This window comes from Dipodomys ordii, unplaced genomic scaffold (assembly GCF_000151885.1).
Source record: "Dipodomys ordii isolate 6190 unplaced genomic scaffold, Dord_2.0 Scaffold127, whole genome shotgun sequence".
Classification (NCBI taxonomy): Eukaryota; Metazoa; Chordata; class Mammalia; order Rodentia; family Heteromyidae; genus Dipodomys; species Dipodomys ordii.
In genome coordinates this window covers 7288647-7302992 of record NW_012267343.1, presented here as the reverse complement: position 1 = coordinate 7302992, position 14346 = coordinate 7288647, and the positions used below count along the sequence as shown (strand labels likewise).

The 14346-nt window shown below is 55.0% G+C and overlaps 1 protein-coding gene across 1 annotated transcript in view; it reads right to left on the bottom strand.

The window, feature by feature from the left end:
* Positions 1-2148: 2148 nt before the first annotated feature.
* Positions 2149-14346, bottom strand: part of Dfnb31 (deafness, autosomal recessive 31) — a gene marked incomplete at its 5' end in the record, with an annotated part of 71721 nt that continues 59523 nt past the window's right edge. Inside the window, 5 exons of the mRNA XM_013030112.1 lie at positions 2149-2898; positions 3215-3337; positions 3820-4004; positions 6974-7472; positions 8568-8639. Of these exons, the coding sequence (XP_012885566.1) occupies positions 2716-2898; positions 3215-3337; positions 3820-4004; positions 6974-7472; positions 8568-8639 (1062 nt within the window). The remainder of the gene's footprint in view (positions 2899-3214; positions 3338-3819; positions 4005-6973; positions 7473-8567; positions 8640-14346) is intronic.

Genomic DNA, 14346 nt, shown 5'->3' with positions numbered 1-14346 from the left:
CATATCATACCCAGAATCCAGACCCTAGGGCTGCTGGGCCTGCTGTGACTCCACAGGATATCCTATCCCCCACCAGCCACCCCCCCACACACACAAGGTAAGCAGTCCGTGTTCTCATGATATCTCTTTCCGGTTTCCTACAGAGGCCGGGGCAAACCCTGTCTTTAGTTGCTTCAAACAACACACATTTGTTCTCTCATAAAGAAGTTGGGAATCTGAAATGAGACTCAGGGCAGTTTCCTTCTAGAGACTGGGAGGGGGTGTGTGTGTGGAATTTTTCTCCAGGACTTTTCAGTTTCTAAAAACTGCCTCCATCCCTTGGCTTAAGTAATCCTCCTCATCAAAGTATGTTTCTAATTTCCACTCCCCCACTTCTCCCATCATCACGACCCCTTCTCCTCTCTGTGCCAAATTCCCTCTGCCTCTCTGTTGTTGTTTTTGTTGTTGTTGTTTTTCCTGGGGCTTTTACTCAGGGCCAGGGTGCTGCCCCTGTGCTTTTCTGCTCAAGGCTAGCCCTCTGCTACCGTGAGCCACAGCTCCACTTCCTGTTTTCTGGTGGTTAATTGGAAATAGGAGTCTCCTGGACGCTCCTGCCAGGGCTGATATCCTCAGATCTCAGCTTCCTGAACACCTGGCCCTCTACCTCCCTTTTAAAAAAGTATGTGTGGTATTAGGGGGTTGAACTCAAGGCTTTGTGCTTGCTAGGCAGGGTTCCTTTCACTTGGGTCACACTCCCAGCCTTTTTTGCTTTGAGTAGAGTCATATATTTATGCCCAGTCTAGCTTGGACCTCGATACTCGTATTTGTACTTCCCACACAGCTGAGAATTCAGACACATACCAACACATCCAGCTTTTTTATTGGTTAAGATGGGGGTCTCATTTTTGCCCAGGCTATCTTGAAATCATGACCCTTTGTCTCCACCTCTCAGGTGGCTGGGGTTACAGGTAGGTGCCACTGTACCTGGCTCTGCTTCCATCTTGTACAGACTCTTGTGATGACATGGACCCTGCTCAAATCTAAACCATCCAGCACCATCTCCTGTGGCTTTGGCATCACAGATACAACTCTTTTGTCACATAAGGCAACCTGCACAGGCCCCAGGTATGCCAAGATAGTCATATTTGGGGGTGAGAAGGAGGGGCTATTATTCAGCCCACCAAGACACCTTTTCCAAGGGAACATGAGGCTCGGGAAATCATGTGTCCCTGACTCCACAGGATGTGAACTAGAATCTGATGCCCAAAGGTCTGAGGCTTGATGAAGCAGCAGGAAGGGAGAGAGCATGAGCAGGCAGACGGTGTGTGTAAGGAAGGGGAAAGAGTCCCCTTAAGAGGGCCTTCTGGGGTCACCCAGGGAAATCTGTAGCTTTGGTCTCAGGTGGCCAGAAAACAGCTACAGCAGAGGGGGGTTTCAAACACAACCAAGGTGCTGCTGTCCCTAGTTCAGCTCTGGCAGAGCCTGAGACACAGAATGGCAAGGCAGGACTTGTTAAGCTCTTCTTGGGGACAGTAGGGAGCTGTCTCTGAGGCCACACAACAGGCCACATTTTGCCACCACCCTATGCTTCCTGCCCATGACCCAATTTGCTCCCGCCCACCTCTGCCCTTGGCTGCTGGGCCAGGAAGCATGGACAGGCAGGATCGCCCAGCCTCTGACTGTGAGTGGAAACAATTCTAGGTCTCCCTGGGGTCTCCTGAAGCTGGCTTCTGGGGACTCTAGTGTCTAGAATCCCCTGGTCCTACAGCTTCCTTCCCTCCCTGTCCTTCCTTAAGCAGTCATCTGTCTACAAATCTAGGTCTCAGAGTTCCCTTCTGGAAACCCATCCAAGACCTACTGGTATGTGGTTCAAATATTCCTGTGCCTTGTGTGTTCTGTCCTACGATACACTTGTGTGACTTAGTGTGCACATAACTATGTATTTAAGTTTTACCCTCAAACCTTCAAGTTAGGTGTCAGACACAGGTGACACTCAGGTGCCACATATATCCCCAACTGAGCCACAAGGAAGGCCTCAGGGGTGTTGGTATGTGATGCTCCGAGCCCCTCTTCTGTCCTACCCACCTCCCAACTCTCTCCACAAGGAAGGAACAATCAAAAGTCCAGTCCTGCAGGCAGACACACGGCATGCTGACCCCAAGCCCTGTTTAGATTTCTTTATTGAAAAATTAAAGTCATAAGCTCTGTATATAAATACACTGGTCACCTGCAAGGCCTCTGGGATAGGCTAGGGGTACGATGGGAAGCTGGGGCCTAGGTGTCCCCGGAGTGCAGGGGAGGGCAATAAATAAATAGCAAGGGGATAAGGAGCTGGGTGGCCGGAAGTGTGAGTGGGTGAGCTAGATGCCTGTTTGTGGCAATGAAGGTCCTGCAAGAAGTCCTCTAGCGGGAAGTGGTGCTGGGAATCCGGCGACCTCACTTCAGGTCAAGATGCAGGCACCTGGGGGCTGGCTGGGTCTCACTTACTGTCCACACTCAACCCAGAGAAACGAACGCTCTGCCCTCCCTCTTCGTTTCTTCCCTTCCCATACCTCACTTGAATTAGGCACCCACTGTGCACCTGACACACAGAGGATTCTGACCTGACCTTCTGTGGTCCAGTAGTCCAGGTGGAGGGAGGATGCTAGCCTGGTACCCTGGCTATGTAGCACTGACTCCTCAAAGAGTCTGATTGGCTAGGACAGGGAAGGGATGGGCCTGGGGGTGGGTGGGCCCCTAGAGCATCACATTGAACTCAGTAACCAGAAAATCGATGTAGTCTCGGTCCTTGGTCTTGAAGGCCTCGGCAATGATGCGGGCAGCCTCCCGATGCTCCTTGCCCCGAAGTGTCAGTCCGTTCACTTCGAGGATCACGTGGCCCACCTTCAGCTGACCACAGTTGTGGGCTGAACCCCCTCGCTGCAGAGGACACAAGGCAGAATCATGGAGGGCACCTGAGAGGTGAGGGGCTTTAACACCCAATGAACGGACTGCTACTACCATTGAGATTCCACTACCATGGTTGAAGCTGAGACTGGGCAGGGCCAAGGGCACGTGAGCCCTGCACTGGTCCTGGCCCACTGGGCCAGGATGGAGAGGGTAGGATTCTTTGCTGGATACCTCAAGAAACTTGAGGTCAGGAAATGGGAGGGTTGGGCACCAGGATGTAGCAGAAGAGCTCAGAAAGGTACCTTCGGAGCTAGACAGATGGAAAGGGGGACCCTAGGAGCTGTACCTGAATCGTGACGATCCTGGGCAGAGGCTGGCGTGTGTTGGCACCACCCTCGATGGCGATGCCCAGGGTGGCAGCGCTTTTCCTCACACGGACCAGGGTGGACGTGGGCTCCAGGAGGCCGGGCTGCAGGTGTGAGGAAGAAGCTTTGTGCAGAGCAGGCCTGGCCAGGTGCTAGGCCATGTCACCCCCATGGCCTTGCTGGAGCCTCACACAGGGCCAGGATCAAGGGAAACCCACGGTCTCCTCAGCTCTGATCCTCACAAAGGCTGGCCTGCTGTGGTAGGGACTTGTCCCGACTTGTCCTACTCTAACAGCCATTTCGGCCACCACCCCACCATGAAACCTCAATGAAGGGGACCCCAAAGATACCCAAGGGCAGCCTTCAGCACTTTGCCATTTGGGGTCAGTGGTAAACTGAGACTTAAACAGGGCTTCCAGATTCCCCATACCATGTTCCTCTGGCACCTCCTGGGATGGAGTCTCACCACCATCCCTGCTGGACAGTGGCCAACTTGCATCCTGGTCCCTGGGGGGGCGGCCCTCACTCTCTCCCTGGGCCCTGCCTTCCTTCAGGCCTCTGTACCCCAGCCCCATCCCCTCCTCACCGGCTTGCTAGCCCCCTCCGGGGTCCTCTCAGCCAGAGGCAGCTCCTTGCTACTCCTGCTCTTGGTGGGCGCTGCTGCTTGTCTGCCTCGGCCTGGGGCGCTGGCCTCTGCCTCCCCGGCATCCACACCACTGTCTTCGCTTAGAGTCTGCCCGCTGTCCGAGAGCTGGGAGAGTGTGGAGGCTGCTGGGGGATGAGCAGGAGGACAGCAACAATGAGGGAAGGGGGGGTGCCAGGCGGTGGTGCTGGAGCTCAGGCTGAGGGACCAGTGGAATTCTTCCAGGCCAGAATCAATGGGCTGGAAGACAAAGCTGCTCCCAGCTCCCCTCTCCATCTCCTGCCTGCCTGCCCTTCCAAAGGCCTGGTCTGAAGATCATTCTTCCCAGGACTTCTGCCTGGCCCCAAGTCCTCAACTACTGGTGTAAGGATGAAAAGAGAAGGCAGCAGGCAAAGCTAGCCCACAGGTGTAGGCTTCTTGTTCTTGTTTTTTGCAATTCCTCAGACAATGCTGTTGATTTTTTTTTTTGTCTTTAAAACGTCTTTTTATTTCCTTAGCAGACACTCATGTAGATCATGTCAACAATTTTATCTATAATGGCTCTGGGATCTCATCTGCTCTTTTTACATTCACTATAACTCTTTTTCTTGCCATTTTTTTTTAATTGTGAAAATATTGTACAGAGGGGTTGCCCATGTAATTGATTTTTTTTTAAGTGCTGGCCCTGAGGTTTTGCTCAGCACTCTACCACCTGAGCCACAGCGCCACCTCTAGCTTTTTCTGTGATTTAATTGGAGATAAGAATCTCACCAACTTTCCTAATAGAGCTGGCTAATAGTGATCTCAGCCTCTTGAGTAGCTAGGATTACAGACATGTGCCACCAGTGTCCTGTTGCTGTTTATTTTTAATGATGGATCAACACATTCAACTTAGAATTCACAACTAGAAACACGGCTCAAGTGGTAGAGCGCTTGCTTAGGAAGTACAAGGACATGAGTTCAATCTCCAGTAACACAGTAACAACCAACAACAATAACAACAACAAAAAAGACTTCACATTGAAAATAAGCTTGTGTAGTTGGGCATTGATGGCTCATGCCTATAATCCTAGCTACTCAGGAGGCTGAGATCTGAGGATTCATGGTTCAAAGCCAGCCCAGGCAGGAGAGACCGTGAGACTCCTATCTCCAATAAACCACCAGAAAACCCGAAGTGGTGCTGTAGCTCAAGTGGTAGAGCACTCGCCTTGAGCTAAAGAGCTGAGGGACAGCGCCCAGGCCCAGAGTTCAAGCCCCACGACTGACAAAAAAAAGAAAAGAAAAAAAGAAAAAAAAGAAAATAAGCTTGTGTAGTCAGGCATTGATGGCTCATACCTAAAATCCTAGCTACTCAGGAGGCTGTCATCTGAGGATTCATGGTTCAAAGCCAGCCCAGGCAGGAAAATCTGTGAGAGTCTTATGTCCAATTAACCATCAGAAAAGTGAAAGTGGTGCTGTGGCTCAAAGTGGTAGAGCTTGAGTGAAAAAACTCAAGACAGTGTCCAGGCCCTGAGTTCAAGCTCCAGGCCAAAATAAAAAAAAAAATGGAGCTATAAGAAATGGAACTATAAGAGCTCTTACCTTCAGAAAAAAAAAAAAAGCTTGATAACAGTATCTAGACCCTGAGTTCAAAACAAAACAAAAAGCTTGTAGCTTCCCAAGGAAGACATGAAAGGCCCTCGGTCACTCATGGCCTGTGCCCTGCACTGCCCCTCCTGGCCTGGGGTGAGCAGTGGGCATGAGCCACCCTCTCCTGCCCAATGAACTGCATCACCGTGTGCAATGCCAGGCTGTGCGTGAGACTAGCATACCCTGACTGGTGACTGACAGGAGAGGTCTGCATCCACAGGGAGTGCCTGAGATGGTGAAACACCCTCTCCTCATGCTACGACAAGGACAGTGATATCCACCCATTAAATCATTATAGTCTCTACGGGAGTAAGGACCAGCAGTGAGAGGCAGGCAAGACAGGTGACTCACCGTGCCTCAGTTTCTTCACCCTAACACAAGGATAGTAAGCCCAGCACTGATGGCTCACAGCTGTAATCCTAGCTACTCAGGCGGCTGAGCGCTGAGGATCATAATTAGTTCGGGCAGACCACTCCATGCCCAGCTCATCAGCAGAAAGTCAAGACTGTAGGTGTGGCTCAAATGGCAGATCACCAGCCTTGCGCAAGCAACCCGAGCAACAGTGCACGACCCTGAGTTCAAACCCTGATAATGGCACACACGCACACACACACACATATAAAATGCGCAAGCAACCCAAGCAACAGTGCACGGCCCTGAGTTCAAACCCTGATAATGGCACACACATATTAAAAAAAGAAAAACACCTCAGAATTAAAACCAGATATAGTAAGAGTACCTCCTCCCAGGGGTGCTAACACAGGTGTGGGCTGCGGGACAGCATGTGTGGCTTCTGTGGGGTGTGTGTGCATGGGTGTGTGTGTGTGTGTACAGCTCAGGGATGGGCCTGTGGCAAGCCACAGGGCTCTCCTGTGGCTCTGGGTTTCCAGCACATCCCTATTCTCTGCTGTCCCAAAGCCTCCCAGGTGCAGCCCCGACCTGCAGTCTCCTGCTCTGCACACTGGCATATGGACGACCGCTCCCCTCCCTCCCTCCACCCGCCCCCCCCGCATCGCTCTAGCCACCAGATGGCAGCAGAGCCCAAGAAAGCGCCCAACTCTGGAAACGTGGTCCACGCAGGAAGTAAAAGCCACTGTCCCTTGTCCCCTTCCTCAGCTTTCAAAAGCTGAAAACCCAAGTGGAGGAGACGCAGGGGGCACTGAGCTCTCAACACTGAGCTGGGGTTGACTGTGGATGGCAGGGGGCACTCAGCCCTAGCCCCCGCTCAGGGCCGGCCCCTGAATGCAGGGTGGCAATGGGGGGGGACGGGATGGGGGAGGAGGGAGCTGAGCACCCTCAGTGTCTGTGGGCACCTGGTCTGGCTGTCACAGGGAAGGCCAGCCAGCTCTAATCAGACAGGGCTGCCAGTGACGGCTAGGCTGGCCAGGAGCAGGACTCACACTCAAGGGTTTTGAATCCAAGGTGACACTGGGACCCGGGCCCCCCGTGGAGCGCAGGGCTGGGGGAGGGGGGCAATCCGAGTACTCACTGCGGGTCTGGGGCAGGGCCCGCACTTCGTTCACGTCGGGCTCGCTGTCCCTGTCAGGCCGGTGGACCTCTACCAGGACGAAGTGCTGGTTGGTGCTCGCAGGGTCCGGGTGGTCGCAGGGGGAGGGCGGCGGAAGGCAGCCCCCCGTGGCCTCTGCAGGGGGGCTCTTCAGGTGTGGAGGGGACTGGACCCTGGGGAAGGGGCCGACGGGGTGCTGGTTGACCAGGGCCAGGTGGGCGTCCAGCGGCCTCCTGGAGCTGGGCTTGACCGGGGAGACAGAGGCATAGATGGGAGAGGAGGGGGAGTCCCGCGTGGAGGAGGGCCCCAGGGCGGGAGTGGCACCCAGTGGGGGGCTTGAGGCAGAGGAGGAAGAGGAAGGCCGCGGGTCCTCCCTCCCCAGCTTCCACTGCTGGCCCAGAGAGCCACCGCGATCATGGCCTGGAGCCAGGGGTGGCGCGGGAGGCGGCAGCTTCATGCCCGGGGTGGACTTGACATCGTCCTGCCAAAAGACCCAACAGGAGTAGAAGTCAGAGCCCATGGCGGCTGGGAGAGGAGCGACAGGGCAGCGCAGCGCAGGGCAGAGCTAGGCCCGGCCTGGCTGGAACCGAGTCCCCTGCTCTACTGGCTCCTGGCCACGCCGCTCTAAATAATGCAAAGCCCCGGTGGAAAACTTCTCAGGGCTTCTTGGCAAGCCGGGCAGTGCCAGGATCTTGGCAGGCATTTCTGGGGTCCACAGGGGTACCTCTGGGAATGAAAAGTTCTTGGCATAGCTCAGGGTTGGTCACGGGCAACAAGACTTAATTGGAGGCAGGAGAAGAGGATGGAAAGGCACAAGAAGGCATTTATCTGGCCCCGGAGTTGAGGTGTGATAAGCCGGGAGGGGGGACGGATGGAAGGAGGAAGAACACACGATCTGTGGTGTGGTGGAAGCCCTCCCTCTCCGTGCATAGCCCAACCACCAGCAGCGCAGGTGGGGACGTGAGGAGTCACGTGCAGACGTGGGCAAGGTGCCTGAGATGTAGCAGGTGTGCCGTGAATGGCAGGTATGTACCCGGGATTCCTCGTTCCCTCTGCCTCAGCGCTTCTGTAGCTTTGACGGCCCCCACTCAAGACACTTTACTTGGTGTAGGGTATACCGTTATCAACCTCACGTTACAGATGGGAATGCAAAGGCGCAGGGAGGCTCGAAGCTTGCCCCAAGTCACACAGGCAGTGGAAGAGGTGGGGTATGATCCCAGTCATGTTTCTAGAGGGCAAGCCACTCAAAAGCCACATTGGGTCATTCGGCATCCTGGCCTCATGCTCCAGGTAGCTGCTGTGACGTTGTTGAGATAATGTTCAGCTAACACAGCAGAAGTGAGGACTCCATCCGCAAGGAGAGTTGAGGCAGAGTGAGGCCAGTGGCCCCTTCTGAGGTGGCAGAGTGCCTACTTGGGCCCAGGCCAATCACCGGGGCTGAGGGCTCACAGCAAGAGGGCCCCCTTACCTGCTTTGTACCTTTACCTCCCCCACCCCCACCCCCCCGCTCCCCATCCCCCAGGGACGCCTGGGCAGATGGAGGTGGCCACAGCCCATGGGCTGGCCAGGGCCTTACCACAGACACATCTGGGAGGGCATTGACGCTGCCCTGGGTGGCCTCACCAGTCTCCTCCAGGTCGAGCGTGTTCTAGAAACAGACAGGAAACCAGCTGAGCGGTCAGGAGTCTAGGAGACAGCCAGTCTGTTCTCCAAAGTCAGGGGCTTTATGGCAGACCCCTTGCTGTGGCTCGGGCGACCCCCATGATGGCTCTACTCTGTAGAAACTTAGCCAGGAAAATAATCAGGTACTACCTCCTACCAACCACACTGAAGTTTGATTTTTTTTTTTTTTGTCAGCCATGGGGCTCGAACTCAGGGCCCTCTGTCCCTGAGCTTTTTGTGCTCAAGGCTAATCCTCTACTACTTTTGAGTCACAGCATCACTTGGCAGTTTTCTGGTGGCTAATTGGAGATGAGAGTTTCATAGCCTTTTCTGCCCAGGCTGGCTTTGAAGTATAAGCCTCAGATCTCACCTTCCTAAGTAGCTAGGATTACAGGTGTCAGCCACCAGCACCTGGCCTTGAAGCTGATTTTTCTTTGGGACTTTTCTTAGAAGCATTTCCATGCCTCCTCTGAACTACCTAGAGATACTGGGGTACCTTGTCTGGGGTTGGGAATCCCGGGCTCAACATCTGTAAATCAACCTCTCACTTCCTTCACCCCCAAAGAATACAATGGCCGGGGTGAAGGCACCCAGGGGAGCCTCCCTTTCATGATTCTACTCATCAAATCTAGAGGGTAGGTTAAAGTCTAAACAAACCTCATTTTGCAAATATGTCCTTTCCTTCCCCTACATTCCCTTGGTGACACCATGCTCCCTTAAGGCCACTTCTGACCTGTGAGTTGTGTCTGGGTGGCTGGGCTCCCTTGAAACTGCTGTAGCCCTTTGCTCTCCATCCCCAAGCCCAGGCCGGCAATGGGCCCTTGCACTGGGGTTAACTGGGTGTCAAGCTAGGCTGGCAAGGGGCAGATGACAGAGAAGGTATCACTGTGATGGTGACTCAGGAATAACCAGCACTGGAATCTGCAGACCAAGGAGAGAAACCCCCCCTCCCCAAGGGGGGAGGGTCTGATGGAATAAAACAGCAGTGGGGGGGGGCTTGCTGACCCCTGGCACTGGGCCTCTGTCTTCTGCTCTCAAGAGTTCACGTTTATTTTACTTGCAGTACCATAGGTCAAACTAGACCTCACAGGCGCCAGTAAGCAAGCAAGAACTCAGCCACTGGGACTGACCCCGGCCCCGGCCTGGCCCCAGCTCACTTCTTGGACACGTGGCGTAGAGTGGAGTCTGGTAACGGCTCTCTTGGGTCCCCTGCCTGCAGTGGCACATGCCAGGATTTCTCAGCTGCCACGGTAAGTCTGTCTGTCTGGACCCCATTGGTTTTGACCTACAGCCCAACCCCCACCTCCAGGTGCCCCCCCCCAGCCTTGGTTCTCAAGGGAGCGCTGGATATTGAAGAGCTGGCACACAGCACAGGGCAGAAGCAGGTGCCTTGAACCAAGATGGAAACCAGGGATAGGGGTTGGGGGAAGGTTGTATGTAAGACAGGAGGGAGGTGGAAGGTGCTGGTGAATCTGGCAGCTCTGAGTCAGACAAGCACCAGTGTGGGCTGCTTGGGCCCGCATCTGGGGGCAGCAGGTTGCCGTGGAGATGAGGTCCAAGCTGCCTTCCACCACGTCCCTCCAGCCACGCAGGACGTCAGGTGTTCCCGTAGGAACAGCTCTGCAGCGCAGTGAGCCCGGGATGTTCTGATTGCTCACCCCCTTAAAGACTAGACTTCAACATCGCCTCCCCCACATGCTGTACCTGAGCTCCCACCCCAAATGGCAGCCCCATCCTGCCCCTGCTTTGCTTTCCTCCTCAGCCGACGTAATTCCCCAACCACCAGGAGCCCCACGCAATCGTTGATGCGCAAGTCCGGCGGTGTCTCCCCAGTCCATGGCTCTTTCCTCACTCAGTAGAGGAATCTGCAAACCCTGTGCTCCTGGTGCCTTAATGACTTAGAGCCTTTCTCCATACTCCTCCAGCTTGGTCTCAGGGCCTTTGCACTTGCTCTCTTTGACCAGACACCGGCCCCTTCTGTTTGTGATGCTAGCTCTGCCTTTGCCACCTCTGAGGTTTCTATGCGATCACACCCAGTTCTGTTAGCTGTGGTGGGCGGATGACCAAACCACTCTGTGCCTCAGTTTCCTCATCTGTCAACTGACAGGAGTACTTTCTTACCCAGTTGGTATTTTCATAGATAGAAAGCTCTCCTTACAGGTATGTATACATGTGTACAGTGATTGCCACACTCATTAGAAGCTAGAATGCCTTGCACACTTGCCCTGTAATCAAAGAACCTGAAAACATGTCCTGGCCCATGGGGTGAACCCCTCCACGGCCACCACAAGCACAGTGCTCCCTGGAAACTGACCCTGGGCTTCAGCCAGAAACACTGAGGGTGGAGGGAGTTGGGGAAGGTGGTGCTCTGGAGGACCTACTGTGCGCAGGCCCCAGGCTGGCTGCTCCATGTCCCTACCACATGGTCTCCCAGGACCTCCAGGTGGGCACTGTGGCTCACCCTGGTCACACCTGCTCTGACGGAGGCTCAGTGAAGGAAATGACGTGGCGGAGGTCACACAGTCATTTGACAGCAGATGAGGCTTCTAAGCCAAGTCGGGATTGCTCCCACACCTGCTCCACTTAGGCAGAGGCTTGACACAAGAGCCAGAAAAGGCAAGGGTGTGGTCACTGCGGGCAGGCCTGGCCCCCTTCCCTGGATCCCCAGCATCCTGGGGTCGACAGGGGGTTGGGGGTGGGAGGGTGGGGAGTGGGGGGGGTTGGACAGGCAGGAGGGAGAGCCAGAAGTGGAGCAAATAGCAGAAGGGCTGAGCCCCGCCCTGCCAGACTCCATCTGTGAACCCAGACGCTCTGAGCAGTCTCTGAGCGGCCTTCCTTGCGCGTCCAAAATAGCTGGCACCAGCAGGCTGAGAGCAGGCCAGTGTCAGCACTGCTCTCAACCGTCTTCCAGAGGCTCAAGGTCACAGCACAGCCAGGACCAGTGTGGTCCTTGCTGGAGCCCCTTCCTCTACCCCCTGGGGGCCGCACCTTTGCAAGAAGCAAAGGGGGCTTACATCAGAAAGGGAAGGTCACCAGCCCAAGGTCACATAACAACGCTGGGGCAGGAAGACAAATCTTATTTAAGGCCCAACCCAGCTCCCTATCTCAGACCCAAACCTTGCTCCCCTCAAGAGACGGGAGGGTTCAGCCCCCTCCCCTCCCCACCCCCCACTCCGCCTGCCCCTGCTCTTTCACAAACCAGTAGCAATTCAAATCACTTCTTCCCATCAGGGTGGGCTTGGCCCCAGTCAGGGCCCCGATTCTCAGAAGTCTCATTCCGAGCATCTGTGGGAACGGAATGACCTGGAAGTTTGGGGTCCCTGGGTTCAGAGGCCTGCCCTGGACACACAGCAAGGCCCTGGGGCTGCCTGGGTGACCAGGCCACCTCAGTCAAATGAGGCTCCCCGCAGGCCCCCCAGTTTCTCAGACACAACCCCACCCCAGTTACCAGGAGGGCGATTACATAAAGGGCTATTTTCAGCCCTTTGTTCTCTGGCTTCATTTCTCTGATGTCAGCCAACAGGCGTCCAGACTCCTGTCCCGAGATGCACCTGAGGCCTGGGGCAGTGTGGCCCCTCTCCCATTCTGTACATGGGGAAACTGAGGCACTGGCCACAAGCCTCTTGAAGGTCATCATTGAGGGGTAGGCTTCTTTAGGAAGGGGCTTCTGACAAAGCAGGGGGGCAATAAAGGAAGTGAGAGGAAGGAAAAGATGGAGGGTGTGGGGTGGGGGTGTGGTAATAGTGAGAAACAGGAGAAGCAAGGGACGGCGGCCTGGCTGAGCTATCTGGAAGAGAAGCTTGTCTGCACAGGAACGGTGGAGGATGGCAGTGTGAGCTAGCATGGGACATTCCGGGGGTGGGGGTGGGGAGGTCAGTGGGCTGTACCCCAACTTCTCCAATCAGAGAGAAGCACAGGGCTCTGGGGCCTGCCTGGCTGGGTGGCTGAGACCAGCACCAGCATCTCCTGTCCCTGGAGAGCACCTTGCTCTATTTATTGTGTCCAGGGCCTCATGCTTGCAAGGTGGGTACTTGATGACCGCTTAAGCCACACCCCCACCCCTTTTCACCAGTTGTTTTTGAGATGACAGTCTCGGTTCCTGCTGACACAAGGACTTGAGACTGTGATCTGCCTATTTGAAGCTTTGCCATAGCCGGATGACAAGTGTGTATCACCATACCTGGATTTCCTACTTAGGACCTCCTGCATAGCTGGGATGATAGGTGTGTGCTGGCATGGCCAGCTTTGATGGGGTTGAAAAGTCCTACGGAGTTTCTGCTTGGACTGGCCTCAATCCACGATCCTCCCTAGCTCAGCCTCCCCAACAGCTAGGATTGTAGGTGAGAGCCAGCACCCAGCAAGCACCTTGTTCTTTTGTTTTTTAAAATCACCTATCCACCCTTGCTATGACACGTGACCACCAAGCCACAAAGCAGAACCCTCTGGGCCGTCTCTCTGTTCAGTAACATCTAAGTGAAAGGCACATACCCTTCACAAGTATGGGCCACAATGCCTGGAAGGGCTAGCCACGGCAGCCCACCGGAGCCACCGATCTCCCTGTCACACTCCTGCCACTGCAGACAAGCCCAACGTCTCAGCCTTCCAATCAGAGGCTGCTTTGTTACCACGCATGCTAAGAAAATGGTGTGTTAGGCCTCGTGTGTGTGGTGGGGCACACCTGTAATCCCAGCGTTGGGGACACCAAGACAGGAAACTCAGGAGTCCAAGCTACACAATTAGACCCTATCTTAAAAAAAAAAAAAAAAGGAAGTAGAATTGTGGCTCAAAGTGGTAAAGACTAGCCTAGAGCAAAAAGCTCAGGGTCAGAGACCAGGTCCTGAGTTCAAGCCCCATGACTACCACCAACAGCAAAAAGGGCCCATTTCACAATGCGCTGCCTTATTTTGAAAGTGGCGTTTCACCATGCAATTGTTTCCTGTGTTATCCTGTGCATTTTATTTTCAAAGAGTTAAAACTGCTATATTGAGGGCTGCTGGGAAGGTGGCTCAGTGGTAGAGCGCTTGTCTTGCATGCCTGAGGCCCTGGGTTCAATTCCTCAGCACCACATAAGCAGAAAAAGCTGGAAGTGGGGCTGTGGTCAAGTGGTAGAGCACTAGCCTTGAGCTGAAGAGCTGAGGGACAGCGCCCAGGCCCAGAGTTCATGCCCCATGACCAACCAAAAAAAACAAAAAACAAAAACAAACAAACCAACAATGGCTACACTGAGAAGGGTCCCCAGGGCTTCACGGAGGCCCAGGGCACAGAGGCAGAGGAGAACCCCAGTGGAAGCCACGGCTTAGCAATCAGGCTCTCCTCCCAGCACTTGCTGGCGCAGGCACTGAGCTTGAGGGCTGGACCTGATCTGGAAGCGGGGGGGGGGGGGGAGAGGGGGTAAGCAGAGCATTCAGGCAAGGCACAACCACTGTGTGTGTGGGGGGGCACGAAGGGCTCTGGAGAAAGGCCCACGTCGGTACCAAGGACCCTGGGAGGCGGCCCGTGGCTGCTGTGAGGGAGGGAGGGCATGGCCCAGGCCTCCCCCCGCCCCGCCCCGCCATGGCCCCTAGGGCCGCTCAGTGGCTTCCTGGCATGTGACACTCGGCCAGCGGGCTGCAGAGGACCAGGGCACCCGGGCACTGCACACATCCTCAGGCATTGGGTTAAGATTCAGCTCAAGCCCCTGGAACCCCCCCCCC